The sequence below is a fragment of the Heloderma suspectum genome, chromosome 3 (genome assembly GCF_057233095.1).
Source record: "Heloderma suspectum isolate Gila_16-S chromosome 3, 16-S_ref, whole genome shotgun sequence".
In the NCBI taxonomy this organism is placed as follows: Eukaryota; Metazoa; Chordata; class Lepidosauria; order Squamata; family Helodermatidae; genus Heloderma; species Heloderma suspectum.
Genome location: NC_139460.1, coordinates 32,733,449 through 32,761,341, shown reverse-complemented (window position 1 = coordinate 32,761,341; position 27,893 = coordinate 32,733,449). Strand labels below are relative to the sequence as shown.

At 45.7% G+C, this 27,893-nt stretch overlaps 1 protein-coding gene across 1 annotated transcript; it reads right to left on the bottom strand.

The window, feature by feature from the left end:
• Window positions 1–1,111: 1,111 nt before the first annotated feature.
• On the bottom strand, window positions 1,112–27,893 carry IL17D (interleukin 17D). Its single transcript, XM_084842840.1, has 3 exons — window positions 27,499–27,893; window positions 20,309–20,604; window positions 1,112–3,896 (listed from the first exon to the last, which is right to left on the bottom strand). The coding sequence occupies exons 1-3, from the start codon at window positions 27,511–27,513 to the stop codon at window positions 3,575–3,577; spliced, it is 633 nt and encodes a 210-aa protein (XP_084698966.1). The 5' UTR covers window positions 27,514–27,893; the 3' UTR covers window positions 1,112–3,574.

Here is a 27,893-nt window from a genome sequence, read left to right as displayed (position 1 = left end):
GCAACTGGTTACAATAGCCAAATGGCAGCCGAAGTACAAGATCTGATCGCAGATCTGCTGTGTCACATATAGTTTCCCCCACACACAAATTTGGATACCATCTGGCCTGGTAGCTGTGTTAGAAAGACAAATGAATTGTACAGTGATTTGGAATTCTCTTCATGTTTGTTAATATTAATCATTTTTTAAAACACTACTACTAGCTCTGGGAATGCTCTGAGGGTCAGACACCGCGCTGGATGGCCGAACTGGGAAATGAGCAGAGTCAAGGAAAGTTTGTATAGGATGATGTTTGCAATGTAGAAAGTTGTGGAGCAAAATTAACCCTGTAAGCAGAACCAGCAGCTTCTTCTATGCATTACAGTTTCAAGAGGCATCAGCAGAGGCCTCCAGCATACACTGAACTTCTGCTATTGAAGCTTTTGGCTCATACACTCTTATAATTTGGCAGTTGCTCTGCTCTCACCAATGCATGCCAAGCAAGTCATTCCATTTTGTTTGAATTGGCCAAAAAGTTTGGTTTCATTTTATCTGATCTCTGTTCATCCTTGTTATTCCAAAGGATCCTGCAGCTAGAAAAATCTAAAGCTGATAACAAGGCTTATAAGCTGAAAGCACAAATGGCTTAAAAAGGCAACTGGCACAATTCCACACTTTGAAAGGGGTCATAAGGCAGGCTGTTCTGAAGGAACGTATTTCTCTAGCCACAATGGTATGTGGACAAACACATCTCATATAGTGCTGATACACACCTACTAAATAGACAAGATTTGCTCTGCTTTAGGTCTGTGGCTCTGGATAACTGCACAAATGAAGGTATTTTGCTACTGCGCCCCAAGATGTGAGGTGTAAGCCTGAAATCTCAAAACCCTAACTTTTCAGCATCAGTTTACTCCCGATTAACATCAGCAGTAAAGTACTTCTGTACCATTTGCAAAGCGTCTACAGTAAATATTGCCATCCCCCTCTGCTTTGTCCATAGACTGATGATATTCCTTTGCATTGCGACAATACTACTTTTTAAAGGAGTGCGATGCTGCTGCTTTTGAAATGATAATGAACCCAATGATTTCACCCATGAGTCCAGAAGTAATAATTAAAGCTGAGCCAAAACTATTCAAAGGTTTTATAAACACATACATGCATTGGCAGCAGAGTGCCAAAGTGCCTCCAGATTTTTTTCGGTGTTCCTTGGAAAAATGCTTCCTTAATCATGTTCATTACCTTCCATTTTCCTTGCTCTCAATGGCCCTCATTTGCCCTCAGTAATATCATGATGTAGCCCAGTTTTATGTACATGAAAATAAATTCACACTATACATGAGTGTGCCTGCTGCATGTACCCTGGTATTTGCAATGCAAACCACTGTGAAGTGTGATGGGGACACACGCACCTAGACCAGTTGGTTGCAATGTGGTCTGATGGCTCACTGGTGCGGATCTACAACAGCAGCTTTCCCATACGTGTTAATAAAATGTCTCTGACTTTTTGGAGATGGGCATCTTCACCCTCTGTGAGCTGTAGTGCTGCAAACACCAATGGGGGAAAATGAGTATGCTGTGCAAAGGATGAATTTGCCCCACGTTCCACTGTATTCAGTGGACATGAACAGAATGGTTCAGCATGTAACGCTGCAATCACAAACATACTCGTTAGGCAACAAGTCTCATGGAACTCCACCAGATCTTCTTCCAAGTAAACATGGTTAACATCATGCTGCACATCACAGAATTCAATAAGACACAGGCATATTAATCTATGGGCTCAATCCAGCAAAGGGTTGCCACACTTAAGTTCCACTGAAATAAGATTTAGGGAGCAGTGCTACACTTACACGGAGACCAGCTGAAGAGTGTTAGGAAGTGCCATACCAGCTCCTCCACTGGTGGAACAGGAGATCTGCTGGTGGGACAACACATATGCCACTGACGGTCTCCTGGGACACAGATGGAAAGATCTACCAGCACAGATGTCTCCCCAGCGATATGCTGCCAATGGAAGGGGGGAACAGGCCAAGTTGGGATCAGGTATGGATACACCACTTCCAAAGTTAATTCCCTCCCATGGACTATAATGGGAGAGATGAAGAGAAATCTGCCCGCCCCCCCCCCCCCACACACACACCTCCCTCCCTGGCTGCAGCAAACTCGAAGGGCAATGGATGTAGCTCCACTGGTGGATTTCCCCCCATACGCCGCCATGTGACCTGAAGGATTGCTCTGTTAGGCAGCAAACCTATACACACTTGGGAGTAAAGTCCCATTGAACTCAATAGGTCTTACTTCTGCAGAAACGTGCATAGGAATTGCACTGTTAATCATTTAACAGTGCAATCCTATACCCATCTCCTCGGAAGTAAGTCCCACTGAGTACAGTGGTGCTTACTCCCAGGTAAGTGGGTACAGGATTGCAGCCTGTTTTTCAATAAGACTGAGGCTTGACTTGCATTTGCTGGATTGCATTTTTGCGTATGCAATATGAACGTTCAGATTCTTAGGAAGCCAAACCCTGCGCAGCATACAAATGGGCTCATGTCGTGGCTCTGGTTATATTCCTTTATACTAAACAAAAACAAAAAACAAATAGTATTTTAGTTTTAAAAAAGCGAACTGCAGTGAACAATGCCTGTATCAGAATCCTAAGATTAGAAGGATATGGAAGGTCATTATTTTAAAGCTAGGATAGGCAACTTGTGGCCCTCCAGATGTTATTGGATTGCAACTCCCATCAGCCCTAGCCAGCACAGTATGATGGGAGTTACAGTCTGACAACATCTGGAGAGCCACAAATTGCTCACCCCCGTTTTAAAGCCACTGCCCTTCCCACAACCACTACAGTAAGGATTTGAGATTTGTCCAGGCTCCCTCAAAGCCCCTGCCTCTCTAGTGAGCCTCCAGTGGGAAGAGTCTCCTGTCACTCTGAACTTTGGTGCAAGTAAGAAGGAGTCTCTTGTGCTGCTTCAGCCCCTCCAAAGCTCACTGTGACATGAGAGACCCCCCTCATGTTCTTTGCAGGTGTGAGAGCAGGGGAGGGGTCAGTGAGGGCCACAGATGATGGCTTTCCTTCTGAACCAAGCCAAAAGGTGTGGACCCCTGAATTTGTCCCGGTGGTGCAAGCCTCATATTTCCTAAGCCAGTTCCATATCCACAGGGCCACTGTCCATGCACGATGTCTTAATTCATGTGAGCCATTTCTATGATGATTTTTCTAATCTCGTTATGGCTCCAAGTGACTGGACGGTGTCCTACAAACCCTCCCTCCCACCTTCTGTCTTCAACATTTGTACTAATATTTTCAAAATACACTTCATCTTTTTCTGTGGGCCAGTACACACATGCACAAGCATCCCTTGATTTCTAAACAACTTGACCCGTCACAGCTGACTCCATGATCCGAGTGCGCTGAAAGGGCTCGTGTCTGAGATGGCACAACGGTCCTGCGTGTGGCGATTGTTCTGAGATGACTCATTCAGACGCACACATGGTTATTGCAGCTGCTGATGTGTGTGTGAACCAGGGAACTGTGGAACTAAAGAGCCACGCAAAGCAACTTCTCATCTCAGGCTTGAGTTCTTCATTCCGATGCTGGCTTGTCATTACTAGGGTTCGCCAGCAATTTAACTGCTTGCTTGTCTATGCTGGAATTGACTCCCTCTGCTTCTTTTTCATATTCTGGTATACAGGTGCAGCCAACAGGGATGGTGACATAATCCTCCGTGTAAACATAGCGGCCTCCGGTGCAGGACGTGGTTCGGCGCAAGATGACAGTCGGCATAAACACCGGGGTACTCCGAAAGTGGGAACTCTCCTCGCCGTAAACACCAGTAAGGCAGCCCTTGCACAGGCAATAGGCTTCGGGGATGTACTTTGGATACCTTGTGGGATCATAGGAGATTCTGTGCCAAAGGAAAAGAATACAGATTCAGTTCATGCATTCCGTCCCCATAGTTCCCCCCCTCCCACCTCCTCCAAACCTCTTATTTTAACTCAGCTGGAAAAGATTATAGCAAAATGTTGACAGTTGCTTTGCATTATATAATGTTTTTGTTACTATGCCAGGAAAAAAAACACCACCAACTGCATTTCTCAAAGGCAAGCTGCTTACTTGAAAGCTGGAAAGGAAGAAAAAACACTGGACAGCTCCCTAAACAGATCAGCATCTGAAATGACTGCGAGTTCGGTTTCCTTGTTTATCAAATGGTTAAGAAGATGCATTCGGTTCAATTCTCACAACTGATCTGCATCAAGAGTTGGGCAAGTACACAGTCCCCTTCTTGGGATTCTTACTGGTAGACTGTATGGCACACAGGAGCATAGAAAGCTGTCTTATACTGGGTCAGACCACAGTTCCCAGGGCTGGCCCCAGACATTTTGCTGCCTGAGGTGGAACAGCAAATGGCACCCCTCGCCCACCCAAGTCAAGGTGCCTAGGACACAAAGCTAGGCATGTTGTTTGGGCACATGAAGCAGAAAATCCCACAAGTGCCTTTCCTCATCTCTAGCAGTAAAAATGCAATATTAACAAATTCAGTAACTAACAATTTGCTGCCCTTTTAAACCTGCTGCCTGATTGTTCCATCTAGCCCCGTACCGTCCACACTGGTAGCAGCTCTCCAGGTTTTCAGGCAGGGTTGTTTCCTGCCCTACCTTGGAGATGCTGGGGATCTGGGATCTGCTGCATACAACGATCTGGGATCTGCTGCATACAAAGCAGGAGTTCTGCCACTGAGCTACTGCCCCTCAGTCCCTGGTTCTGATCCTCCACACAACTTCTGCACTTTGTTGGGGTTGCTACCTTTTTTCTGACCCTGCTCATGTGCCTTTAGCAGCAGCCTGAGATAATTTTTCCATCACTCCACACCAGAAAAGAACTGTTGACTGCTAAAATGCCTGCACATCAGACTGCCATTAAAATCACAACAGCAGGACCAATTAAAAAGCTGGCTACTCTAGCTATGGTCCACTTGAGGCTTACAAAATTTGTTTTCCCATATGGTCCTGACCAATTTTCTCCTCTTCCTCTGAAGTATCAGGTACTGCCATGACTAAAAACAGGATATTAGATCATACAAAGCTGTGCTCCTCCCCCGCCATGTCCCCAAATTTCGGTGTGGGAAGGAATTTCCCCCAGGTTAGTTAGACCATATCGGCACACCTCACTGCTTTTCCAGTAATCCAGATTTGAAAAGCAAGCCCGAAAGTTTTTAGACGTATGGGCTTTAAATGTTTAAAATGAAATTAAAATAAATAGTAACCCACAGGGCGGACCTCTATTTCTGTAAATTAAAAAAATGACCTAAAGTGAAAGAATGGAACACACTACCTTTTTTTTTTCTGTCCTGCCATCTGATTCTGTCAGATGAGCCAAATTACTGTGGGCATTTTTCACACGCTAAGGGTGCAATTCTATGTATGTTGAGACAGAAAAAGTCCTACAACTCCCAGTACTCCCCAGCCAGCATGGCTGGCTGGGGAATGCTGGGAGTTGTATGACTTTTTTCTGTCTAAACCTGCATGGGATATTGTGCCTTAAGTTTTGGAAGTATGGTCATTCTGTTTGCTGATACACCTTTGCTCAGAATTTATAAAATACATGAAGTACCCTGTGCTAATTCTATATGCTGCCATTTTGATAGTTCCTTCATGCAGGCCAAGAAAGTCCATCCTTCTGCCAGCATCTTTATGCCTCAAGCAAAGAGCAGGTGTGCTCCAAAAGAAAAAACGCCTTCAGATAACTCAAGAAAGGGAGCCAAATAGACAACACCCACCTATGTCCTATCCTGGGGCTCCAGGCCTATTAAAAGCAGAAGACACATGAATCTCAGTGATCCAGTCTTGGTTCTGGCTAGATCAGGTGGATTTGATCCAGAACTGAGATCAGACCAACATGCTTTACTGAACGTGTTCCTCTGCTTCCTAAAGCCCTGTGGGTTACTATTTATTTTTATTTTAAAATAAGTAATGATTTTTAATTATTTTACCTTTTCTGGAAGGAGAGGAAAAGAAGGAAGTATGTTCCATTCTTTCACTTTAGCTCTTTTATTATTTTCAAAAATAGAAAAAAAATCTATAAGAAGTAATCAAAATATTAAAAGGATAAAAATGCATCACACAGTAAAACCCCATGCCTTTTCTCTCTAGTAAGTCTCAGTGGCTTCCACACTTCAGCCTAGCAGGATGTAAAGTAGCAGGCAGGTTTCAATAAAACAGTTCCCCCTCTCCAACTCTTTTTTTATTCTGTTCCGGAGGTTATTGTACAGGTGTGCAGAACTTCTTTCAGCCCAAGGGCCAAATTCCATTTCGGAGAAGGCTTTGGGGTGGGTGGGGAGGTGAGTGGGGCTGAAGGCAAAAGCGTTGGGGTCAAAATACCAAAAAAAGAGGCATCTTTTCACTTATAGCTAAACCCAGAGGGAGGGAGTTTGTTGAGGTTCGCTATTTTCCACCTTGATGTCCATCTTGCCTCGTTCTTGCTCCTGAATGTGAGCATCTTTTTTTCCTAACAGGAAAAGTGCTCATTTCTTAACATGAAAAATGCACACTTTTCCAAGCATACACCCCAAATGTGCACTTCCCCCCCCCATAGGCTAAAGTAAAGTATGAAAATGTGGGGGGGGGGGAGTGCAAATTTTCGGAAGGGCATACTAGCCCAAATGTGCACTTTCAAATGTGAACGCAAGCACTCAAAATGGTAAAAACTTCCCAAGAATTACGCTTCTGCACGTCTTCAGGGTTGCAAATGGGACATATTTGCATGATTTGCAAACAGGAATGAAATTCTTCTACATCCCTAGCCTGAAGTTCCTCACTCCTGCCTTAGGGCCTCCTAGCAAAGAACTCTGCACTCAGAGCAAGGAGATGCATATTATGACTCCACTCTCCAAGCACCAAGAAAAATGAGGCCTTGCCCTTCTGCAACTGGGCAAGTAGGCACCCTCAGAAGAGAGACCAGGAGAAGGGGAAAATGGAAAAACCCAACTCATGGTTCATCATGGCATCTATTTTACTATGACACTTCCATGTAGGCCACGTTCCGCTGGTAGAGACGCGATGATCAAAGCTCTTAAATCAAGTCAGAGTGACCATGACAGTCCCGTCTTTGCACATGTGATGTTTTTGAAGGGGACAGCTGCCTTTCCATGTAGCTGTACACCTTGAACAAGGCAAACAAAGGGAGTTCCTATTCTGGTTCTCAGATGTTCTCAATGTAGATCCCAGTGGAGGCTGATGGCGCCAATGTCAGCGGGGAGGTGAATCTGCTCCAGATTTCAGTCAGAACTCTGAAGGAGCTCTCCAAGATGCAAAGCACTGACAAAAAATATTTTATGAGAAGCATTCTGATCCAACAGAAATGAAGCAAGACAGGAGAGGGGAGGGGGCTATGTATTTGACCACACCCTCCTTTATGTTCCTCTGTTGCCCCACCCAGAAGCTGTGATGCTAAGTATGTGACAAATATGCACCTGATTTGTAGCAGCGAGTGGGGGGGGGGCATTTTGATTCAGAATGGAACAAGTTCTGTGATTCTTTCCCTTAGGAGCTCTCTCATCAGGCAAAGCAATTGTGGGTAACCTCAGATTGAGCAGAGGATGGGTGAGCAACAGAGGGAGAGGAAGGAAACAGCTTCCCAGCCGTTTGCTCAAAATTGCCTCCCCCAGCGGCTTTTCTCCCCAATTGAGAAAAGTGGAAGGTCACTTGACAGATCACCAGAAAAGCAGGTTGGGAAGAGGATGATTCTGAGCAAACAGCAGGGAAGGAAAATGTTCAACGATCTCCCGCTCCCCCGCCCCACTTCTCACCCTCTGTTCTCTCTGAAGCCACCAATTGTTGGAAAAGGAGAACCAGATATGTGAGTTCTGGCCCTCTGTCCTGAGAGGGAATGTTTGCCAATTTATAGGCTATCAGTATCTTTTGTAACAGGAAGGAAAAAGCAATTTTAAGTAAGAGAAAGATTCTGACAACCTTTCCTTTTGCAGAAGCTGCTGCTGCTGCAAAGCTCACTAATAAATGCAGAATGGAAGAAATTAGGTGGAAGTCAAAGCCAAGCGCTCTAGATCTGTGCTTTGGGGGCAGGGCTGGCATGGAGCTCCAGCCCGGCATGGATGGCTGCTCTGTAAAGAGGCGGAACGTGACCTCTGGCCTCAAACGGAACACAAAACTGGACCCGCATTGCTGCAGCTCACATCCATATGTGAAGCAGAAGGAATCTTTATTGAGAGAGCCCCCTTTTGAACAGTCAAGCCTCTCCTCCGCTTGGCGAAGAAACTTCCCCCTTTAAAAACAAGTAACCTGGGACTATGTCAGCTACCCGTCCACATAGATGATTCCCATTATAACTATGAGTTACTGTTTTGCCACCCTTATGCCCATGTCCTATTTATATTTGTTAACCCTATTTACCCTTTCTGGAATGCTATAAAAACGGCAAAGGAGACAAGCCCTGTGACAGGATCACAATACCAACAGACGGCACAGAAAGGGGCCTCAGGCTGGGGGGGCCAAATCCAGCCTTCCTGGAGTCCCAATCTAGTCCTCCAGAGTTCCCCAGATGGTCACACACCCCTTCCCCCCAACCACTTATTGCTTGATGGTTTTCCAGCATTTCTGCAATTTCCCCCCATTCTAAGAGGCTGAACTGCCTCTCTGAAGGCTTACTGGCAGGAAGAGATGTCAGTGAAAGTATACTGCTATTTTTGCAATTTTGGCTCACCCCTTTTGCCTTTGGCCCCACCTGTTTGCATTCGGCCCCACCCACCACCAGAATGAGCCCCCTGAAAGCTTGTCTGAAATGGAATTCGGCATGTGGGCTGAAAGAGATTCTGCACTGCTGGGATGAAGAAGCAAAAAGGTGGGGAAACGTTCCCTCTCCCCACTGAAATGTTTGACATCTTTGATACTGGCATCCCAAGTGTGCCTAAAAGCTACCCAACAGACATGAATCAATCTGGTGCAGCGTTCTCCACTGCATCTAGTTGCCAAAACTTTTACATGCAGAAGGTAGCCCGGGGGCTAGAAGCCCCCTTCTCAACAAAAAAATAGCCCTCGTGTGTTTTTACCTGCTATGTGACAGGCACAGGGAGGGGCCATAGCTCAGCGTGATAGAGCACCTGCTTTGCATGCAGGAGGTTCCAGGTTCGATCCTCGGCTTCTCTAGATAGGGCTAGGAAAGAATCCTGCCTGAAACCCTCGAGAGCCACTGCCAGTCAGTGTCGACCGTATGGGCTAGATGAACCGATGGTATGACTCCGTATAAGGCAGCTTCCTGTGTTCCTAACATAATGGTCTCAAACTCATCCGCCTCTTGCCTCCTGCTTGTTAATTTCCCCTTCCCTTTCCAAAGCTAACTGCTACAGCGCAGTGCTAAGTTAAGCAGTTTACAGACCCACTCCTATCCATGGTTATGTATTCTGTTTTCAAACTAACCATTGTTAGTGTTACCATTAGCACAGACATAATACTTAGTCATGGTTAGCTCCATGTAGACATGGAGGAAGAGGAGAAAAGGCAGAGGGGTGCACAAGCCAATGGTGTGTTCTCTAACCACGCTTAGGAAATTAGGAACGTTACATCTGCACCAGGCCTAGGTTTTCATTACTGTGCAAAAATGATGGGGAAAGTGGCACCTCTCCCTCTCGTGCCTCTATAAAATGCACAGGAGCATCCTTCAAGGAAATCAGTTGGTAACTCCCCTTCTTAGCTCTGGCTTCCTCCCAGAGGGCGTTTTTCTCACAGAAGTTCCCTCTGTACACTTGCGCATTACAAATTCTAGAACTGTGGAGACAAAGATAAATTGTCTATTCAGTCTGGTCGGCAGATTTGGATTTGGAAGTTGTCCACCTTTTCCCCACATGATGCAGGGAGGAAGTGTTTACATTTCACATAATCCAGTGCATATATGTAGGCACAGCATGTAAAAAGGTAAACTAATGCGAGAGATTACTTACTTCTAACTAGCACTGTGCCAAATTTTTCAATATATTATTTTTGACCATTGGTTGCGGGGAGGGGTGTAAAATTGCACCTGACAATTGTGGGAAGGGCTGAGAATTTCAGAGAAATTCCTAGTCCTTCCCACAGTTTTCAGGTGCAATTTTTCAGAGAAATTCTTAAGTGTGCAGAGGTTCAGTGCTTACCTTACTGTAAGAAGGTGGCTGGTGGGATGTGTGTGTACTTTATTTTACCATTTTTACCCGTTCTGTCCTTGCAGACTCTCCTCCTCCTTGTACTTTCTGAAAAGCTCCCTAGATGACTTAACCCAGCTACTTGCTGAGTGCCTGTGAGTTGATGTTGTTCTTTTAACAAAACCAAAAATGCCTCATTTCAGCTTTCAGGCACTCAGCAGGCAGCAGCGCTGGAAATTTCTCTGAAATTCTCAACATCCCTGCAAAAGAGGCAGAAAAACAACAGCCTCTTCTGCAAAGAAACAAAGAAGTTGTGAAAGAGCAGGTGGGGTTTGGGCGCAGCGCCATGTCTAACAAGCCTGGGACCTGTGGCTATGACGAGAAGTTCTGTCCCCCAAGTCCACAAACCCTAGATCAGGGGGTGAGCAGGCTGACACCTTCGGCCTAATCTCAAAAGTCCTCTGCAAGTGATCAGTTCAGACCTTTGACAAGAGCAATCTGTCCCTCCCCTGTCAGCTTACTGGGTGGGGAGGGAGGGGGGAGGGAGCGAGAGCAAGGAAGGGAGGGGGGGCAGATGCACTTTTAGTTCCAGTCACCTGGAAACAGCAAGATAAGAAGGCACTAATATGTCACAAAGCAGGAGAGAAGATATTCTCTAGTGCCTAGAAAAACTTTTTATTGGGCCCAATAAAAAGTTGTTCTAGGCACCTGAGAATATCTTCTCTCCTGTTTTGTGACATAGGTCACCTGGCCACAGTCCTCTCTACTATGAAATATTTCTATTTAAATTACAATAATTGTTTCTAAATTGGCATTTATGCATGTACATTAGCATATGCAAATTTTAATGGAAATCCCGTGTCCTCCTTTGTTCTCTTCTTTGGTGCTGCATAAGTGGCCACCAGAGTGTTGATTCACAGTCCTTGACCCTAGATGCACCCACCTTGTTGCTCAACCCGCAACGGTCCCCTTTCTATCTCACCGGATAGCATGAGGGCCACCCACGTGCTGGCTGGAGCAATGCTGGGAGCAATCAAAGGCAGGCACCGGTGCGCCCGTGTCCCAGTGGAGCAGCCAATGATTTTTGCTCCTAACCGCTTCTGTGGTGATAAAGATTAGAACCTCAAGTGCTCAACAGCCTGCTGGATTCAATGGGCCCAATTCACAGAAATTTAAATCTGCAATTCCAAGCAGGCTTACCTGAAAATTAAACATTTTGGCCAAATTCCAGCCAAGGGTAGTTGCAACTAAAAGCCAAGCTAGACGTTGTACATAATTATCTGATTCTTTTTCCAGATGTTCCACCAGGAAAAGCACTAGGGGACTGGTGCCCCTCCAGATGTTGGACCCCAACATCAGCCCCAGCCAACATTTGATGTGCAGGGATGATGGGAGTTGTAATCTAACAACATCTGGAGGTCCACAGGTCCACCACTTTGGAGAGACTGGACCACAGAGTGGAGGAACAGCCAGGATAGGATGGGAAATGAGGAAGTGCTGCTTAATCCTTTCTCTGCCACCTCTGGTGAGACAAAATCACCCACCCCAAGCTGGTTTCTTCCCATCTGGGGGTGATTGAGATATGCAGCACTGAGCAGGGAGTTGGACTCGATGGTCTTATAGGCCCATTCCAACCCTACTATTCTATGATTCTATCCCTGTATCTTTCTTCCCATGGGTAAGAAAGCAGCTTGAAGAAAGGGGGAAACAGAGAAAGAGTTACGGTGCCCCGCCCCCGAGCTTCTCCTCGAGATTTCAGCCTCTGCTGGTGCTTTTTCTTATTAAAAAAAAATTAAAAGGATGGAGACTAGGGATGGGCGAGCAAGTGATGTTCACATTTGTCTAGATTCACTGAGCAACAACTTGATATTTTTCTCCCCTTTCCTGCTTTCATTTGCAATCTCTTGTTTTTTTGCACAAATTGGAAAGCTGCACAAAACATGAAAAAAGGGCAACGTCGTATATTTTCCAAAAGTGTGCACTTTTCTCCACAAACTAAAATGTGAAAATGTGTTTTTTTTAAAAATGCACATTTTTCAATGTGACTATATGTTCGAGAATTTGCAGATATTTTCGGAGAACATGTTCTCCTGCTCACATCCGTGTTCAGGGTTGCAAACGGGGCATGTTTTCATGATGTGTGAACATAAAAGTTCTCAAACATCCTTAGGGGAGACAATTAAGAACATGTAGCTTGGCCCTTAGTTCCAGTGAAATCAGTGGGGCTAGAATTAGTTGTGACTAACTTTATAGTAGGACTTATGCTGAGCAAATATGTTTTAAGAGCAGGGTTTAGGATTCTAGGCAGGGGAATGCCTGGGCCCAGAGAAAATGTCTGGACTAGGGCAACAGGGCGTGACCCAGAGAAAGGCCTCCCTGACTGAGCCAAATTCCCATTCAATGCATGCTTTAAACCTCCCCCAATGAAATCAGTACGGCTTAAAAGTGCTTTGGCAGGTTCATGCCCAATATTTGGAGATATTTAAGTCCCATTGAAATAAACGGTATTTTGCAGTCTATTTAGTCTGTAATTTGTTATGAAGGATATTGTTTTATTGTATTTGTATTTTGTTTAAATAATTTTAATCACAAATTGAAAAGCCCGCTATTGTTTTTCTAAAACATTCTTAGGTGGTACAAAGCAGCCCTCTAGGTAGGACAGGCAACTCTGAATTGGGGTGACAGTATGTGAAAAAAATGTTTAAGAAGTAAAGAGAATTGAGTCCCTTTTAGATTCCTGAAATGCACGTGCTGATCTGTTAAAGCAAACAGGACCAAGTCCCAACAGGCTATCCGGTTGCAGTTGCTATTGCTGTTAACAAAATTATACTTGATTCAATCCATAAATGTTTTGTTGCTCAGAGTGTCAGAAGTAAATTAATAGTGATTCAAGATGACTGCAGTCTGCATAAACTGTGTACAACTTGGACTCTGTTCAGGATGTCTGGAACTAGTCATTAAAAATACTTATCCTAGAAGAACGCGACAGCAGCCACTGCAATTCCAGCACTATAGCGTGGGGGCTGCAAAAATAACAGTGTTAACAAGTCAGAGTTTACTGTTGCAAAATGCTTGTCTCTCTCCCTTGAGAGACTTTAAGTAAAAGTAGAAGTCTTAAGCTGCATCTCCTGAATCCCTTAACGCTTCTAAAACTCTCTAATGCCTAAAGACTACACTGTATTAGGTCTTCAAAAACGTATTCTAATGCCTAAAAAACAATTTATTTCGCTGCTCTGGAGTAAAGGACTCTTCCCCCAGGTTAGCACACTAATGTTTTGCTTTTCTTTTGTAGTTTGCTTTCTTCTGTACCATGGCTCACTTACTTGAGCCATCTAGATTAGTTTAAGTAATCTCTTATTTACATGCAGGTGCCTCTGGCATTCTGACCCGTCACAGTAAGTAAATTAGGGTGCAATCCTATGCATGTTTAGACAGAAAAAAAAGCCTGTAACTCCCAACTTGCCAGCAGACAGCACAGCTGCGGGTCGTAGGCCTTTTTGCTGCGTAAACATGCATAGAATTGTGACTTTAGGATCCAATGGAAGAAAGGAAGGAAGGAAGAAAGAAAAAATCAGAGGGTTGGATCTACACTTAGAAAGCAATCCTAGGGCCTGGGGGCCATAGGATAGTTTGGATGCCTGGATCTGAAGTTGGAGAGAGTGATCGGACCCAGTTGTTCAAGGTCCCCACCCCACCCCCTTGCAACCGGTGAAGAGAGAACCGCGCTGAGGGTCTCGGAGGGAAGGGAAAGGGGGCGTGCTAGTGGGCAGGGAGGGGACTGGGGAGGCCAGCTGATGGCGTATCCAGAGGCCTCCCCAGCCGCCTTCCCTCCCCTTCTGTGACGCCTCAGCGGTATGGGCGAAAAGACCCGTCTAAATTGCAAAGGTCTGCTAAATTGCAGAGTGAGAGGCGCAGCAGAGGTAAGGACTGCCTCCGCCACGCCTCCTGCTCTGCACTGGATACTCGTAAGCCTCTGAACTCTGATCCAGTAGGCTTGCGCCCTTAATCATCCTCCTGGTAGACCCAGTGAAATTAGTCATGACTAACTTGGCCCATTGATTTTAACGGGCCTCCTCGAGGCATGACTAAGTCTGGATGCAATCCAGAAGAGACTGCAACCTTAAGCATGCTTGCCAGAAATAGCGGTACTTCCTGTTGAGTAAATATGCCTGGGGCCATTCTGTAAAGCCAGCTCATAAGTACATTACGTGGAGCACATTATATGCAGCACGGATGCTGTTGCCTATGCAATTTGAGGAGGAGAAGCGCCACCACGGGCAACGGAAGCGTTATGATGGCGGAGCTATTTCCCGCATCATTTGTCTTTTCAATAGTGTGCTTACTTTGCACACCCTAATGTATACGTACAGATTTTTGTGAATGCTTTTGGCAGAAAGGTGGGATGTAAATGTAATAAATGAAATGAGATACATGAAATGCGGAACACACAGAATCCTGGAGAGGCATTTCTGCAGTGCTCCAGATGATCATGTTAGCGTGAGAATGGCACTATGTGACTTTGTCCCTCTACCAGGACACCCAAGCGGCCCTACCTTAGTCTTCTTCCTGAAGTGTTAGCTTTCCCCTTGAAGGCAGCATTTACATCAGACTGTGCCACATGCCTCCCTTTCTGATGGCTCTACATCTTCTATGGATGCAAAGCTGGAGCCAAAGCAACCCACTGATGTAGTTCTGAGGACTCCATAGACCAAGAGTTGTAATGAAGCGTATCCATCTACACAAACCCAGAGGTAAGGCATACGTCAGACCTGGCCTGTCATGACTATCCTATGTGTGGATTTAAACAGATACCTTGAACTGCTATTGTGAAATACTCCAGTTGCCTGAGCCAGGAATCCAGCCACATGGACAGAAAGACTGTAAACACAGAGCAATGATAAATAACAGCATATCAAACCGGACTTAGGTGTCCAGGGGGAAGCATTTAGGTCTGGATTTATTTACCATTATCATCATTAATAATCTGGAATCTAAACAGGTCAAGTTAAATGACATCTGGAGATGATATCATAAGGGGAGCTCGCAAACTAGACAACGAGGAGACAGAGAGCAATGCAAAGGGGCCCACGCAGAAGGGAAGCAAAGGCAAGCAACAGCGCAAGACATCTGGGCACAGGCAACCAGACCAGTGACAGCATGTGCAGTGGAGCAGAGCACAACCTTTCTCAAAAATGGGCAGGGAAAGGGCACCAGGATGGTATATTAGTTGGCATCTCAGGTACCAAATTGTTTCACAGAGGCCTTACCAGTTACGAAAGGAAGCATGTGCTTTCGAGCTCTGCTCTCTGGATCATGCATCCCTTTTGCCAAATAAAAAAAGAGCGTCCACTAAAAAGAAGCTCCAAACAGCTTAACCCTGAGTGCAGTACATCTTCCTGATTTTGTCAATTTTCCTGATGAATCAGGACAACACCAGTGCGTTGTTGTCCATAGCCCAAACTTATGTGACTTTCAGCACTGGTTGAATAAAGAAATTTGAACTAGTTAGGCAGAGTATCCCCTTCATGGATCACTGCCTTGTTGTGGCGAAGGAGCTTGCGTAACTCAGTGAAGCCATAAGCTATGCCGTGCAGGGCCACCCAAGACGGACAGGTCATGGCAGAGAGTTCTGACAAAATGTGGTCCACTGGAGAAGGAAATGGCAACCCACTCCAGTATTCTTGCCAAGAAAACCCCATGGAACGTATCACAAGGCTAAAAGAGATGACGCCGGAAGATGAGCCCCTCAGGTCGGAAGGTGTCCCATATGCTACTGGGGAAGAGCAGAGGGTATTTCCAAGTAGCGCCAGAAAGAGTGAAGCGGCTGGGCCAAACCCGAAAGGACACTCAGCTGTGGATGTGTCTGGTGGTGAAAAGAAAATCCGATGCTGTAAAGAACAATATTGTTTAGGAACCTGGAATGTCAGATCAATGAATCAAGGTAAGCTGGAGGTGGTCAAACATGAGATGGCAAGATTGAACATCGACATCTTGGGAATCAGCGAACTAAAATGGACAGGCATGGGCGAATTTAATTCAGGTGACCATCATATCTACTATTGTGGGCAAGAATCCCTTAGAAGAAATGGAGTAGCACTCATCGTCAACAAAAGGGTGGGAAAAGCAGTACTGGGGTACAATCTTAAAAATGATAGAATGATCTCAGTACGAATCCAAGGCAAACCATTCAACATCACAGTAATTCAAGTCTATGCCCCAACCACTGAGGCCGAAGAAGCTGAGGTCGATCGGTTCTATGAAGACCTACAACACCTTCTAGAACTAACACCAAAAAAAGATGTCCTCTTCATCATAGGGGATTGGAATGCTAAAGTAGGAAGTCAAGAAATCACCGGGATAACGGGCAGGCATGGCCTTGGTGTACAAAATGAAGCAGGACAAAAGCTAATAGAGTTTTGCCAAGAGAACATGCTGATCATAGCAAACACTCTTTTCCAACAGCACAAGAGGCGACTCTACACATGGACGTCACCAGATGGTCAATATCGAAATCAGATTGATTCTGTCCTTTGCAGCCAAAGATGGAGAAGCTCCATACAGTCAGTAAAAACAAGACCTGGAGCTGACTGTGGCTCAGATCATGAGCTGCTTCTTGCAAAATTTCGGCTTAAATTGAAGAACGTCGGGAAAACCACTAAACCGTTCAGGTATGACCTAAATCATATTCCTGATGAATATACAGTGGAGGTGAGGAATAGATTTCAGGGATTAGACCTGATAGACAGAGTGCCTGAGGAACTATGGACGGAGGTCCGTAACATTGTTCAGGAGGCAGCAACGAAATCCATCCCAAAGAAAAAGAAATGCAAGAAAGCCAAGTGGCTGTCTGATGAGGCTTTACAAGTAGCTCACGAAAGAAGGGAAGCGAAAAGCAAGGGAGAAAGGGGAAGATATACCCAACTGGATGCAGAGTTCCAGAGAATAAGGAGAGACAAGAAGGCCTTCTTAAATGAACAATGCAAAGAAATCGAGGAAAACAACAGAATGGGAAAGACTAGAGATCTCTTCAAGAAAATTGGAGATCTCAAGGGAACGTTTTGTGCAAAGACGGGCATGATAAAGGACAAAGAAGGCAGGGACCTAACAGAAGCAGATGAGATTAAGAAGAGGTGGCAAGAATACACAGAAGAACTATACAGAAAAGATCTGAATGTCCCTGATAGCCATGATAGTGCGGTCACTGAACTTGAGCCGGACATCCTCGAGAGTGAAGTCAAGTGGGCCTTAGGAAGCATTAGTAACAACAAAGCTAGCGGAGATGACAGTATTCCAGCCGAGCTATTTAAAATCCTAAAAGGTGATGCTGTTAAAGTGCTGCATTCAATATGCCAACAAATCTGGAACACTCAACAGCGGCCACAAGACTGGAAAAGGTCAGTTTACATTCCAATTCCAAAGAAGGGCAACGCCAAAGAGTGTTCAAACTACCGCACCATTGCGCTCATTTCACATGCCAGCAAGGTGATGCTCAAAATCCTACAAGCTAGGCTTCAGCAGTATGCGAACCGAGAACTACCGGAAGTACAAGCTGGGTTTAGAAGAGGCAGAGGAACTAGAGATCAAATCGCCAACATTCGCTGCATCATGGAGAAAGCAAGAGAATTCCAGAAAAACGTCTATTTCTGCTTCATTGACTACGCTAAAGCCTTTGATTGTGTGGATCACAACAAACGGTGGCAAATTCTGAAAGTGATGGGAGTACCAGACCACCTTACCTGTCTCCTGAGAAACCTGTACGAGGGTCAAGAAGCAACAGTCAGAACCAGACATGGAACAACCGATTGGTTCAAAATTGGGAAAGGAGTACGACAAGGCTGCATATTGTCACCCTGCTTATTTAACTTATATGCAGAGTACATCATGAGAAATGCCGGGTTGGATGAATCAGAGGTCGGAATTAAGATTGCCGGGAGAATTATCAACAACCTCCGATATGCAGACGATACCACCCTAATGGCAGAAAGCGAAGAGGATCTAAAGAGCCTCTTGTTGAGGGTGAAAGAGGAGAGTGCAAAAGCTGGTTTGAAACTCAACATTAAAAAAACTAAGATCATGGCATCTGGCCCCATCACTTCCTGGCATATAGAAGGGGAAGAAATGGAAGCAGTGACAGATTTTACTTTCTTGGGCTCCAAGATCACTGCAGACGGTGACTGTAGCCATGAAATTAAAAGACGCCTGCTCCTTGGGAGGAAAGCTATGGCCAACCTAGACAGCATAGTAAGAAGCAGAGACATCACCTTGCCGACAAAGGTCCGTCTAATCAAAGCTATGGTTTTCCCAGTAGTAATGTATGGCTGTGAGAGCTGGACTATAAGGAAGGCTGAGCGCCGAAGAATTGATGCTTTCGAACTGTGGTGCTGGAGAAGACTCTTACGAGTGCCCTGGACTGCAAGGAGGTCAAATCAGTCCATCCTAAAGGAAATCAACCCTGAGTGCTCATTGGAAGGACAGATAATGAAGCTGAAGCTCCAATATTTTGGCCACCTAATGCGAAGAGAAAACTCCCTGGAAAAGACCCTGATGCTGGGAAAGACTGAAGGCAAAAGGAGAAGGGGACGGCAGAGGATGAGATGGCTAGATAGCATCACGGATGCAATGAATATGAACTTGAGCACGCTCCGGGAGAGAACACAGGACAGGAAGGCCTGGCGTGCTATGGTCCATGGGGTCACGAAGAGTCGGACACGACTGAACGACTGAACAACAACAGGCAGAGTATGTTTTGGTCACTTCAACATACATAGAACTTCTACACAGAGGATTTGTCTCCCTTGTAAATACTATTTCTAAATATATGAACTTAGTTTTAAAATACCCAATTGAGAAAACAGCTCTTTTTATCTTAGGGTTTTTTTTAAAAAAAAAGCTAAACCAGACAGCAGACAAGCCACAAAGCCAATGTTTATTAGTGGCCATTGAAAGGGCAATATTTGCATTTCCTATGCAAGGTACATAACACAACACAAATGTTGCTGTTCATTCACAATATTGTAATAAGAACGCAACTTTTCAAAATTAGAAACTATCCCAGTTTGAATGCATTGGGCCTGAACTCTATTTCACCTCTTGTGATATACATACCCACAATTAAAATAGCATATTCCCAGATTTTAAAGTTGGGCTAAAAATATGATGGCCTTGAAAATAACTGCTGGGAAATGGGGGGCACCCCCTCCCACACTGCCTCCTCTGCTTACCCATGTTTCACTCTTAGGGTTCAAGGATATGCAAGTTTAGACAGAAAAAAAGTCCTACAACTTGCAGAATTCCCCAGCCAGTGATTTTTTCTGCCTAAACATGTATAGGATTGCGCCTTTAATCTGCTTTTAACCCTTAAGGCTATCTATCTATCTATCTATCTATCTATCTATCTATTTATTTTTAGGCCACTTTTCAGGCCAGGAGCCCTCCCAAGGAAGTACAGCAATAAAGTTCATATAATAACCACCGACACGGTAATAAAACCAGCAAACATTCCACCAGCATAAAACAAAACCTACAACACAATTGCACCTACAACCCAGCCCGATAAAGCATAGTCAGGGGAAGGCCAGAGTAAACAAGTAAGTCTTCAGGGCCTTCCTAAAAGCCTGCGATGATGGGGCCTGGCAGACCCCTGATGACAATGTATTATGGAGGTGTGGGGGCCACTGCAGAAAAGGCCCTCTGTCTTGCACTGGTTATGCTAGCTATTGAGTTAGAATGAAGTGAGTCAGCTAGAGCGCAACTGTCATAGTACTGCGCTAATGAAAATGGAGAAGCACTATGCAGACTATATGCATGAAACTTTCCCCCCTTCTAACTCAAGTCCCAATAGTTCAGGGGTGGGCAACTTGTGGCCCTCCAGATGTTTTGGCCTACAATTCCCATCAGCCCTAGCCAACACAGCTAATAATGTGGGGTGATGGGAGTTGTGGCCTCCAAATGTTGGGGCCTCCAAGTTGCCACCCTTGCAGTACTTCTAAGACCAGAAGGGAGATGAAGAGTGCCTCACGAACGGCCTCCATATTTTCGGCCCTGTTTAACACAGCTTGCATGTATGACTCCCTCACCCTTACTTCAAGCCCTAGTGCTACTGTACTGACCGACCCTGGGGAAGGGAGGTAAGACAACCACACAACCCTCTTAACATTTTAAAAAGGGAAAAAGAACTAAGTTCAGGTTACCTATAAGACCAAGGGGAGACACTGTTGAGGTTGATGGGGAGCCGGTACTTCTTGTCCACAGCCGGCCTGCCCCCTGCTGGGCAACTTATATTGTGATCTTTTTCCAGAGGCTCCAGTTGCAGGGTATGGTGGAAAGCACTGAGCATGCCTGCTGTGAGTCTTCCATACAGCTGTTCCAGAAGCTCCTCTGGTCGATCGGCACAGGTTCGAGGCCGCACTGGGCGCTTGCTTACCTTGACGGTCTCCAATCCAGGGAAAGGCAGCCCACACAAGAGAAGCCACGCCAGCATCCACACCTATAATGAATGGGAGCGGAGAATATGGCAAGCATGCTTCTAGCTGTACATTTCCATACAGTTCAGCATTTGAAGGAGGGTAACAGGTACGCTCATTTTAGTTCACAAAGGCTGCAATCCTATGCCCTCTTACATGGACGTAGGCCCCACTGAACTTAATGGGACTTTCTTTTGAGTAGACGTGTATAGGATTGCACTGAAAGAGATTTACAGAGCAGTCCTCTATGTGTCCACTCCCAGGTAAGTGGGTGTGGCATTACCGCCTTGCAGCATAATCCTCTACATGTCTACTCAGAAATAAGTCTCATTGCATTCAGTGGGCCTTACTCCCAGGTAGGTAGGAATAGAATTGCAGTCTTAGGGAGCTACCCTACTACTGCTGGGTTGTATGTCCTGCTATATAATTTTTGAGATTAACATAAAAAGGGCCTTTTTTGTGGTGTCACCCCAAGTGTGGAATGCCTATGCCAGAGAGGCTTGCCTACATTATAGTGTTTTTAGCACCTTTATATTTCCTCATCTTATTATTATTTATTACATTTCTATAATGCCCCATAGCCAAAGCTCTCTGGGTGGTTAACAAAGGTTAAAAACATTAAAAAATACAACATGCAAAATGTAAAAACATAAAAACACACACAGACAGTATACACAGAGACAACATATATCTAAAAACAACTTTGAGTAGTCAGCCAAACCATAACACAAATCCAGGATCAATTAAATCTCATTGATGAACACATTGTTGAACACTCTTCAACATTTTTATTAACGACTTGGATGAGGAGGTGCAGGGAAAGCTTATCATATTTGCAGATGACACAAAATTGGGCGGGAAAGCTAATACTGTGAAAGACAGAAACAAAATTCAAAGTGATTTTGATAGGCTGGAGCACTGGGCAGAAAACCACAGAATGAAATTTAATAGGGATAAATGCCAAGTTCTGCACCTAGGAAAAAGAAACCAAATGCACAGTTACAAGATGGGCGATACTTGGCTCAACAATACTACAAGTGAGAAGGATCTTGGAATTCTTCTCAATCACAAGCTGAATATGAACCAACAGTGTGATGTGGCTGCAAAAAAGGCAAATGCTCTTTTGGGCTGCATTAATAGAAGCATAGCTTCCAAATCCGTGAAGCACTAGTTCCCCTCTACTCAGCACTGGTTAGGCCTCATCTGGAGTACTGTGTCCAGTTCTGGGCACCACACTTTAAGAAGGATGCAGACAAACTGGAGAGGGTTCAGAGGAGGGCAACGAAGATGATCAGGGGACTGGAAACAAAGCCCTATGAGGAGACTGCAAGAACTGGGCATGTTTAGCCTTGAGAAGAGAAGCCTGAGGGGAGATATGATAGCGCTCTTCAAGTACTTGAAAGGTTGTCACAGAGAGGAAGGCCAGGATCTCTTCTCGATCATCCCAGAGTGACCTCTGGGACACAGAACAATGGGCTCAAGTTACAGGAAGCCAGATTCCAGCTAAACTTCAGGAAAAACTTCTTGACTGTTAGCGAGCAATGCAACAATGGAACCAATTCTCTGGGGAAGCAGTGGGTTCTCCCACACTGGAGGCATTCAAGACGAGGCTGGACAGCCATCTGTCAGGGATGCTCTGACTTGGATTCCTGCATTGAGCAGGGGGTTGGACTCGATGGTCTCATAGGCCCCTTCCAACCCTATTCTATGATTCATCACATGTAGCCAAATGCTGGGAAATCGAAAAAAGTCTTGACCTGGTGCTGAAAAGATTACGATGTTGGCACCAGGAGGGCCTCATCAGGGAGATCATTCCACAGTCGGAGGGGGCACCACCGAGAAGGCCTTCTCCCTTCTTTCTGTTTTCTGAGCCTCCCTTAGAATAGGCACCTGGAGGAGGAGCTTAGGTGTTGAGTGTAGCGTACGGGTATGTTTGAGCCGGGAGAGGCGCTCCGTCAGAGATTGTGGTCCTGAGCTGTGTGAGGCTTTATAGGTTAAAACCAGCACCTTGAATCAGGCTCAGAAACCTATCGGCAGCCAATGCAAGCGAGCCAGAACTGGTCTTAAATGTGCGGACCTTCTGCTTCCCGTTATCAATCTGGCCACTGCATTTGCACGAGCTGCAGCTTCTGAACCGCCTTCAAAGGCAGCCCCACGTAGAGCGCATTGCAGTACTCTAACATGGAGGTTACCAGAGCAGAGCCAACTGAAGCCAGGTTATCCTTGTCCAGACAGGGGCACAGCTGGGCCACCAACCAAAGTTGGTAGAAGGCACTCCGTGCCACTGAGGCCACCTGAGCCTCAAGTGACAGAGATGGTTCTAGCAGAACCCCTAAGCATACATCTTCATCGTTATTAGCTCTGCTTTGTTAATGGAACATTTTGCTATTGCTGGTCTCTGGTTGCTGGTTGGTTTTATTCTATTTGATTTTTAGGGCTTGTTGATTATTTTTATGTTTACACTTTTACTGTTAACGGTCTAGAAGACATTGTTACTGGGTGGCATACAAAAGATGCAAAATAAATAAATATTTTTCTCTGTCTGGAAAAGATGCTTTCACATTTGGAGTTCCGTCTCTTGCACAGTCTCAATACCTTCAGTATGTAGCCATTGGAGATGTGCATGCTTTATGTATTTCAAATGTTTATATACTGCCTTTACTCAAAAAAACTGATTCTAGGCTGTTTACAGTAGTACAACAATTAAAAATAGAACCCCAGTAAACCCATAAAGCACAAGAGATAAAAACAGCAGATAAAAGCTTACAGATATATCGTATTTAAAAAGTGTAGACCTGTGCATATAAGCTATAAAGCAGCCTTCCCTAATCCAGCGCTTTCCTGATGTGTTGGAATACAACTCCCATCACCTGCGGCCAACATGGCCATTGGCATTACTGACACTGATCTCCAGTTGGAAAGGAGGGGATGGATTCAATAGTCCATTGTCCAAACAAGTGATAAAAGCTGATCATAGGGGAGGTACTAAGAAGACAAGGAGTTTATGGCGCCATCGCCCTGCCCCATTCATGGAATTTTACAGGGGTCTAGACAACATCACCTTCCATTTCTAACCCTCCCATGTTTTCTTACCTCAGAAAATACGTTAAGGGGGGAAAATACTGAGAGCGTTTCTACAAGAAACTGTTAATCCACTGTATCTACTTTCAGTTTCATCTCAGAAGTAATATCTAAACACTATACAAAGAGCGCTTCCTTTCCTGCTTTTCCGCTGCATAACCTCTAGGAACTTTTTTACAGAAGGCATTTATTGTGCACTCATTATTCCTTACTCATGGTTGTTTATGAGTTCTTAAGTGATGTCAGGCCTCTCCAGTTTCGCTTCTGTTTTCAAATAGCACTTTGGGGGAGGTTTTTTGTTGTTGTTGTTGTTTATTCGGTCAGTCACTTCCGATTCTTCATGTCTTCATGGACCAGCCCACGCCAGAGCTTCCTGTCGGCCGTCGCCACCCCCACCTCCCCCAAGGTCGAGTCCATCACCTCCAGAATATCATTCATCCACCTTGCCCTTGGTCGGCCCCTCTTCCTTTGGCCTTCCACTTTCCCTAGCATCAGCATCTTCTCCAGGGTGTCCTGTCTTCTCATGATGTGGCCAAAGTACTTCAGTTTTGCCTTTAATATCCTTCCCTCAAGTGAGCAGTCTGGTTTTATTTCCTGGAGTATGGACTGGTTTGATCTTCTTGCAGTCCAAGGCACTCTCAGAATTTTCCTCCAGCACCACAGTTCAAAAGCATCTATCTTCTTTCGCTCAGCCTTCCTTATGGTCCAGCTCTCGCAGCCATAGGTTACTATGGGGAATACCACTGCTTGAACTATGCGGACCTTTGTTGTCAGTGTGATGTCTCTGCTCTTCACTATTTTCTCAAGATTTGTCATTGCTCTCCTCCCAAGAGGTAAACGTCTTCTGATTTCCTGGCTGCAGTCAGCATCTGCAGTAATCTTTGTGCCTAGAAAGACAAAGTCTGTCACTGCCTCCACGTTTTCTCCCTCTAATCAAGCTGGTTGCCATAATCTTGGTTATTTTGAGGTTGAACTGCAACCCAGCTTTTGCACTTTCTTCTTTCACCTTCGTCATGAGGTTCCTCAGCTCCTCCTCGCTTTCAGCCATCAAAGTGGTATCATCTGCATATCGGAGATTGTTAATGTTTCTTCCAGCGATTTTAATTCCAGCCTTGGCTTCATCAAGGTCTCATGGTGTGTTCTGCGTACAGGTTGAATAGGTAGGGTGAGAGTATACAACCCTGCCGTACTCCTTTCCCAATCTTAAACCAGTCCGTTGTTCCATGGTCTCTTCTTACCGTTGCTACTTGGTCGTTATACAGATTCCTCAGGAGGCAGACAAGATGACTTGGTATCCCCATACCACCAAGAACTTGCCACAATTTGTTATGATCCACACAGTCAAAGGCTTTAGAATAGTTAATAAAAACAGAAATAGATGTTTTTCTCAAACTCCCTGGCTTTCTCCATTATCTAGCGGATATTGGCAATTTGGTCTCTAGTTCCTCTGCCTTTTCTAAACCCAGCTTGTACATCTTGCAATTCTCGTTCCATGAATTGCTGGAGTCTACCTTGCAAGATCTTGAGCATTACCTTACTGGCATGTGAAATAAGTGCCACTGTTCGATAGTTTGAACATTTTTTGGTGCTTCCTTTTTTGGTATGGGGATATAGGTTGATTTTTTCCAATCTGTTGGCCATTCTTGTGTTTTCCAAATTTGCTGGCATACGGCACGCATCACCTTGACAGCATCATCTTGCAAGAGTTTAAACAGTTCAGCTGGGATACCGTCATCTCCTGCTGCCTTGTTATTAGCAATGCTTCTTAAGGCCCATTCAACCTCACTTTTCAGGATGTCTGGCTCTAGCTCACTGACCACACCGTCAAATCTATCCCCGATATTATTATCCTTCCTATACAGATCTTCTGTATATTCTTGCCACCTTTTCTTGATCTCTTCTGCTTCTGTTAGGTCCTTGCCATCTTTGTTTTTGATCATATCCATTTTTGCCTGGAATTTACCTCCGATGTTTCTAATTTTCTGGAAAAGGTCTCTTGTCCTTCCTATTCTATTCTCTTCTTCCGCTTCCACGCATTGCTTGTTTAAAAATAATTCCTTATCTCTTCTGGCTACCCTCTGGAATTTTGCATTTAATTGGTCTGATTCTAAATTGTGCAATAAGAAGTTCGTGATCTGAACTACAATCAGCTCCAGGTCTTTTTTTCAAGTTTTTTTTCAAGTTTTTTTTTACAGTAGGGGAAATGGAGTATTATTTCTGAAAGTGGAAGAAAATCCTGTTTTCACTTGTGTATTTGTGCTGTTCCACTGTAGCACAGTGCCACCTAGAGGTTATGAAGCAGGAAAGGAAACCCTCCTCATGTAGTGCTCGGATCTCCTTGAGTAGAAAAGGCCTAGGAGGCACTGTGGTACACTGGAATAGTACAATCACAGAAGTGGAAAATGTGTTTTCTTTTGCTTTCACAGCAGTCTGCCTGCCCTAAAAAAAAAAACCTCACTGAATGTGCTGCTTAAAAACAGAAGCGAAACTATAGGATCACAACATCGTCTAATGAACTCCATAAACAACCGTGAGTAGGGAGAATGAGGAACACACAATAAATGCCTCCTGTAGAAAAGCTCTAAATAGCTGCAGACCTTCTGACTGTTAGCACTTCATCTGGAAGCACGCTGATCATTCCAACCATTTGCTATGGGAAGGGCACGGATCCCCAGATGCACAGGGTGCTGCTAAGAAGCAGGATTTAAAACGTATTTAGCAGCTAGGATCTGATCCGGCAAGAGGCTCCATCTTTGGAAGATCATGGTGCAAAAATGTTCGGTTTCAACATAAAATGTGCAATTCACATAATAAATCCAGTTCCCAAGCTAGTTAGACTCTGGCTTGGTTCACACATAATAACCCAGGGTCTGGGTTGGATCTGGGTTGTTGAATCGTGGGTTGTTGTTACATGCGAACCCTGAACTCTTGGTTTAACTATGAGTTGTAACGATACATAACCCAGGAAGATTACCCATGATTTGTTGTTGGGTTGTTAAATCTGAGTTTGTGGTTAACAACCCATAGTTAAACCAGAGTGCAAGGTATGGACGATAACCCACATTTCAACAACCCAGACTCGGCGTTGTCATTACATGCGAACCAGGTCACTCTTTTGTTGGCTAAATGGGTGCCCTTAGCAGTTTACGTTCGAATACTATTGGGTACAAATGCCCTGTGAGGCACCACCAGCAACCTGTGGACAGCATGAGGACCGAACAGCCTCCTTAAATAAGTGCAGACGGCTGGAAGACCAGCTTCCTATCATCGCAACGCTGCGTCGCCAGAGAAGCTGCCTGCGGCGATCCCGCAACGTCCCCAGCCACCACACCGCCCCCGGGCGGGCGCGCGTCTCAGCAGCAGCACAGCCTGCAGCGCGCATTTCCGCGCGAACTCCAGAGCTTTCGCGGCTCGAGGAACGCCCGGCCCCGCGCTCCTTTTGCGCCGCCGATTCGAATTCTCCACCCCGGCCCGGGGAGCGCTCACAACGCGCTCCCGAAGCGCACCGATGAGAAATATCCCGCCACGGTTGGAAAGCCCCCCACCAAAATCCACCAAGAGGTTGTAGCCAATGTCACTCCTGCTTAGAGTAGGCCCACTGAAATGAACGGGGCTCAAGCCAGGCTAACCCTGGCTCCGACCCAAGACCAGATCCGCGGGGAGCGCCCGCGTTTCCCGCCGCGTCGCCCACGAAGCCGCGCGAAGCGCCAGGAAATCCGCGCCGGAGAGAAGCGCCCCGAGCCCGCGGCGCCAGGCGAGCGGGAGCGAGGCGCTTGCCTCGCGCCGAGGTCGAGGTCGGAGAAGCGTCGCGCCGGTGCCCGCCCGCCCGTCCTTACCTCGGCGGGCTGCATGGTGGGGACGCGTCGGGGCGCAGAGCGAGCAGCCGAGGGGAGCGCCGGGCTCGCTGTGAGGCACTTGCCGTCCTCCTGGCCGCTCGCCGCGGGGGAGCGGGAGGAAAAGTTGGACGCGCGCCCCGCTTCGCGCTGCTTCGCCCCTGCCCGCCGCTGCCAAAACCATGTTCGACACTGGCCGAGGGGCTGCTGCTCGAAGCGTTCCCTTGGCTGGGGTGTGACTTGAGCCGGTGGGGCGGGAAGGGAAGGGAAGGGACGCGAGGGCTCCTCGTGCAGAAAGACCTGGAGAGCAGCTCCGACCAGAGACCTGAAACCGGAGCAGGCCTGACCAGAGACCTAAGAATCCCGCGAAGTCACGAGATCTACGCCCCTGCTGCAAC

What these genes read in the sequence shown, in the direction of transcription:
- IL17D (XM_084842840.1), bottom strand. An exon ending in GTCTCCCCTTGGTCTTATAG is followed by an intron (nt 3,897 to 20,308) that starts GTAACCTGAACT and finishes CCTTTGGCACAG; the next exon opens with AATCTCCTATGATCCCACAA.